Below are 6090 nucleotides of genomic sequence, written 5' to 3'. Positions count from 1 at the left end.
GGCAACAAAGGTCAGGTTTTAGATATGGCATACAGATCAGGTATTTATGTCCCCCACCAATATCTAACCTTAACTTAAACACACATAATAAATGAATAATAAATAAACAAATCTAATAACAAGAAAGAATTCCCACTTCCTTAATATCACTATGGTATTCATGAATTCCTCTCAATATTCAAAGAATATCTTTAACCCTGAATAATCTGCCTTCCCAAAATTGAATCTCCCTTGCCTGCATTCCTTGGCTCTGTTTCACTTACTGGCTGGAATTCAACTATTAAAGTACATAAAACACCACCCTACTCTGTTGGGATGGCTTTTTTTTTTAATATGTTTTAAAAAGGAATTAATTAAAAAACCAAATATACTCTGATTATATATTTATCTAAATTCTAAGAATCCATTAATAATTATTCACTTTACCTTAAATGATCTAAACCCATGTAATAAATACAAATAAATAAACTTATCAACAAGATTTGAAAACTCATAAATGATAGTATTGATTCAAGCTTGTAAATGTTGACAACCATGATTAGCATTAACTCCTATACAAACTTGGTTAATTTGACTCTTTTAACAATTGACTTGATGCCAAAATAATGACTCTGGATACTCATGCAGGTGTTATGGTCATACAATGATTAAACAAGAAGGAAAATGTGTAAAAATATTTAATGTGTTGTGTATAAAAGGTTGCACTGATGAATGACACAGATAAGTGGCAATAAAAAACAGAAACCATAAAATCAATCTAATTGTTGTCATATGCCCTTAAATAGTTCCATAATTGTGATTAATTATGAAATAGTATACTACCTAAACTTAGAATATGTATGTTCCTATTACAGCACGTAATTAGATTATAGATATTTAATATGCAGTTGATTAATGAGTGTCAACTGACAAGGCAATGCTGGTCAATCAGTAATTGGCCAATCTGCTTAGCATTAAACACCAAGGAAATTTGTTACTTGTTTGACATCTTAGACATACATGACGCACTTAGAATACATATTCATGTGTACATGAAGACTTGAGTTATTACCAATGTAGAAAAAGAGGCAATTCGAACAATACCCTTTCTATGTGGAGGGAGTTTCTTTTGGCTGAATAAAATCATATGGCAGAAGCTTGAACAAACAGTAGTCATACAATGCATCTAAAAGACACAGGATTCCACCAACTCTGAATAGTTTGATAAATGCCAGAACCAAGAATCATGTTATGTTACTCATGTCTCAGAGGCTTCAAAAGTAATTGTGACAAACAAGTTGTATAATCTCTAATGCAGAAATACATATTTTCTATTTCTTAGTTACTAGTTACTAGATAGCTTTTCAATCTACAGTGCAAGAGTAATCAGTGTATGAGAGTATATTTTGTTTTCAAAGTTCCCTCCAAGCATAAGTAACCATATCCTTACAGAGACCTTCCATGAGAAGGCTGAATTGTACAGTTCACACAGGAATGTGCTGGGTCATACATGACTTTTGAGATTAGCCTTTCATGAGGAAATCCCATTATTAGAGTAGAAAGTCTTCTATCCTGTGTATGTTCAAATGTGCGAGTTAAACTGACCCTTTTCTGTGAAAGGTACATTGCAAAGGTGACACCAGAAAGGCTTCTTTCCTATGTGGGTCACTGTGTGGTATCTAAGGTCAACCTTTTGTGAGTAAGCTATATGACAATGGTCAAACTTGAAAGGCTTCACTCCTCTGTGGATCTTCACATGACTGAGATAATTCTTTCTTGGGAAAGTTACATTACGAGATTCACATTGGAAAGGCTCTCTCCTGTGTGAGTCATTGCATGCTTTTTGAGAATCTGCTTTTTGGAGAAAGTTTCATTGCAAACGTCACACCGAAAAGGTCTCTCTCCTGTGTGGGCAATCACGTGATATTTCAAATGACTCTTCTGAGTGAAAGTTGTACTGCAGAGGTGACATTTGAAAGGCTTCTCTCCGGTATGGGTCATTTTATGTCTATTGAGATGACACTTTTGTGAGAAAGATGCATCACAATGGTCACACTGGAAAGGCTTCTCTCCTGTGTGCATCCTTCCATGATTTTTGAGATCACCCTTTCTTGAGAATGCTGCATCACAAAGGTCACATAAGTAAGGCTTCTCCCCTGTGTGGATCATCAGGTGACATTTGAGACTACATTTTTGTGAAAAAGCTGCATCACAAAAGTTACACTGGAAAGGCTTCTCTCCTGTGTGGGTCATGATGTGTCTTTTGAGGTTGCTCTCTTGTGAAAAAGATGCATTGCAAAGGCCACACTGGATAGGCTTTTCCCCAGTGTGGGTCTTCATGTGCGTCTTGAGGTGATCCTTTTGCGAGAAAGCTGCATTACAATGGTTACACTGGAAAGGTTTCTCTCCTGTGTGGATGTTTAAATGATTCTTGAGCTCACTCTTTCGCATGAAGGTTTCATCACAGAAGTCACACCGGAAAGGTTTATCCCCTGTGTGGATCACCATGTGATTGTTGAGACGACTTTTTCTTGAGAAAGTTGCGATGCAAAAGCGACACTGGAAGGGTTTCTCTCCTGTGTGAGCCATCCTGTGAGATTTCAGATGACTCTTTTGAGAGAAGGATGCATCGCAAAGTTCACACTTGAAAGGCTTCTCTCCTGTGTGGGTCATGACATGATATTTGAGACCGTTTTTGTATTTGAACGTTGCGCAGCAAAGGTCACACTTGTACGGCTTTTCACCCGTATGAGTGGTCCCATGTCTTTTGAGATGACACTTTTGCGAGAATGCCGCACCACAGAGTTCACACTTGAAAGGCTTCTCTCCTTTGTGAACCTTTTCATTGTTGAAACTACTTTTTTGGAAGGCTTCTTCTTCTGCATGCATAGTGAATATATAGAATTTATAGATAACTCCAATGAAATCTGGATTGCTAAGTTCTTGGCCTGGAAAAAAGTGGGTTTTTAATACCTGGTGTAGGTGATATATTTGCTTACAACTATAGAATATATGAAACCAATATCTAGCTTATGAATATCATATATAGAATGCAGATGTTTTGTACAAAATTTATCTAGTTTTCAGGTCATATCATATTCAAATACAGTAAATGCTTCATACCATTTTGTACACATACACATTCCTCCGTAGAACAGTGGTAACACACAAAAATTTTATTAGGTAAATGTATGCACACACATGATGTTGGCATGAATGGAAGGCTAGCAAATGAACTCTCATTCAGTGCTTTTTCAACAATTACAAGGAAACACTTAAATTGTGTTTATGAAAGAGAAACAGTTGTGTTTTTCATGTGACCACTATGGCAAATGAACCTACAAAGAGAGAATTGAACATGAGCAGAATCGAGTCACCACTGGGGGTGACACCAAAAAAACATTGTTTGAATGATACCCCAAAGTCAACTCATAGGTGGGACACCAATCCTTTTTTCAGGGTTTCCAAGAGAAAGAGGATTATTAGATACAGGTTTAGATGTAGAAAGAGAAACTAGGTATAACAATGTACTAAGAAATTGGGATATTACCGACTTGATGGAGGAAATAATAGATTTGAAAGTTGAGTATAGAGCAATGCGCAGGGAGATAAGCGATCTACACAACGCTAAAGAAGAGATGAACAGAGAGCTTAATGATCTAAAAAAGTAAATTAAATATGATGACAAAAGAATGGAAAATGAAGATAAAAACAAAAACGAAGTGTTGAAAAAAAAGAGGTCGCAGAACAAATACAAGCAGTGACTGAAAAAGTTGGGGAATCAATAAGGAGACAGATCAAGTAAATCAGAAAATAACATTTAAAGAAATAGTACAACAGCAGGTAGAGGAAAATAATAAAATGGAAATTAAAGTAATTAAAGAAAAGTAAAATTGGGTAAGAGACACAGTAGATAAAAAAAAGTGCATTGTAGTTTATATCAAAGAAAAACAAAATGTATACAAATACCAAAGAGAAAAAGAAGAGAGGGAAATTGCAAAAGCAATTCTGAAAGAGGTACAGGAGGAGGGGCAGGAATTTGGACAAAGAGAGTGAAGTGCATAGGATGGGACAGTGCTCTAAAGATAAACAGTATAGGCCACTAAAAATCAAAGTAGGGTCTCAAATGATACCTGAAAAAGTATAATCAAATGCAGCAAAGCTGGCAAATAGTGAAAATTATAAAAAAGGATGGATAAAAAATGAAGTGAGTGAGGAGGAAAACGAGAAAGAAAGGACACTTAAAAATGAAGCAAAAAAAGTAAATAAAAAAAAGAGAGAACAGAGACGGAAAACAATGAGTGTTTTGGAGAGTAACAGGACCTGAGGCTGAGAAAATGGTACATAAAAAGAGGAAGATAAACCAAAAAAGAGAGGTAAAAATTAAAAATAACATATACTAACATAGATGGCATGATTTGAGGACTAAAGAGTGATGAGGGAAAAGAGAAAGAAAAGACACTTAATGAAGTGAATGAAAAAGAGAGAGAGAGAGAGAGAAACGGAGACTGAAAAGAATGCGTTTTTTTTTTTTAGAGAGAGAGAGAGAGAGAGAGAGTACTGGACCTGAGGCTGAGAAAATGTTACATAAGAAAAAAAAATAATAGTAATAATAAATAAAAAATAAATAAATAAATAAACTATACAGGCACACCTTGGCTTATGTCATTTCAACTTACATCATTTTTAAAGATACGTCGGTTTTCAAAAATATATAGAAAAATAAAATTCAAGCTGTTGTTTTACTTGATTTTACATTGGTCAGCCAATGATAATGGAATTGTATAAACACCAAAAATCATTTCAAGCACATAAATCATGTTACAATAAGAATAAAAGCATGTAAAATGATATTAAGATTCAGTAACTGCTAAAATACATACCATAAAGTAGTATGGCCTAGTTCATTAGAACATAAAATCAGCTGATTTTACTTATTGGGGCAACAGTAGTTCCAATGCTGTATCTACTGTTAGGCAGCATCTTGAATTCCGCAATTGTTTCGGATTATGATCTGTTTACTAAAGATTTGTAGATTTCCTCATTAACATTCACTTGTAACTATAATATTTACCCCCATGCCTCCTAAGAAAAGTCCTAGTGAAATTGCTAAGCATCATGTTATTTCACTGAAGGATAAAATGGTGATAAAACGTCTACAATGTAAACATCAACATATTGTATGTACTGCATTGGTAAATTAAAAATACTTTATTTTATTTTTCACTTATTACAAAATGATTGTAAGCTTAAAATAGTTTTTATTTGTTTTTTGTTTTGTTTTACCATATGTTATTGACAATGCATTCATAAAGTACAGCACCGCGAAATAGCTTTTAGCGATGTAAACATCACCAAATTGTACGCATTGGTAAAGTTAAAGTACAAGTTTTTTTTTTTTTATTTAATTACAAAATAATAAATACATGTTCTGTTTGGAAACTTAAAATAGGTTTTTATTAACCTTATCTTATCAAAAATGCATTCATAAGTAAAATACAGTACTGGGGAATGGCTATTAGCAGTTTAGCCTAGGCTACACCAGGCCTACCTAGCCTACATATAAGCAAATTCAACTTATGTTGTGTCTCCTGGAACCAATTAATGACTTAAGGTGAGGTGTACATGTATTAACATAGACAGCATGACTTCAGGACTAAATGAATTAAACAACTATCTGTCAATAGAGAAACCAGACATAATGGGAACTGTGGAGACAAAATTAAAAGGTCCACTACCATTAAATACTATGGGACAAGGTCTATACAACCCTTGGGTGAAAAATAGAATGGAAAAGCAGGGTGGAGGAGTCATGTTGTTGACTAAGAAAGGTTTAAATGTGACAAAGGTAACAGAAGGACAACATATTGTGGAATTGATTATGATTAAAGTAGAAAACAGTAACATGAAAAGTACATAATTCTATAGTAATATGTGCTTCCAAAAACAGTCTTGGACAGACAGTGATCATTCCAAAATACAGGAAGACACAAAGAATGCATTAATTGAATTATTGAAGGAATGAGGAAACATAGTACTGTAATTATGGGTGACTAACTCAAAAGAAATTTGTTGGGAAGAAATGACAGTGAAAGGTGGAGAAGAACTTTG

General features: G+C 34.4%; 1 protein-coding gene across 2 annotated transcripts in view; it reads right to left on the bottom strand.

Moving 5' to 3' along the window:
* Positions 1-376: 376 nt before the first annotated feature.
* LOC143031979 (uncharacterized) overlaps positions 377-6090 on the bottom strand; it is a 16521-nt gene continuing 10807 nt past the window's right edge. For both annotated transcript variants that reach the window (XM_076196400.1, XM_076196401.1), the window contains exon 2: positions 377-2927. In XM_076196400.1, coding sequence (XP_076052515.1) covers positions 1765-2868 — 1104 coding nt within the window. In that variant the 5' untranslated portion in view covers positions 2869-2927 and the 3' untranslated portion in view covers positions 377-1764. The remainder of the gene's footprint in view (positions 2928-6090) is intronic.

Source organism: Oratosquilla oratoria, chromosome 12, assembly GCF_046742065.1.
Source record: "Oratosquilla oratoria isolate Oo_2021 chromosome 12, ASM4674206v1, whole genome shotgun sequence".
In the NCBI taxonomy this organism is placed as follows: Eukaryota; Metazoa; Arthropoda; class Malacostraca; order Stomatopoda; family Squillidae; genus Oratosquilla; species Oratosquilla oratoria.
This window is presented reverse-complemented; position numbering and strand designations above follow the sequence as displayed.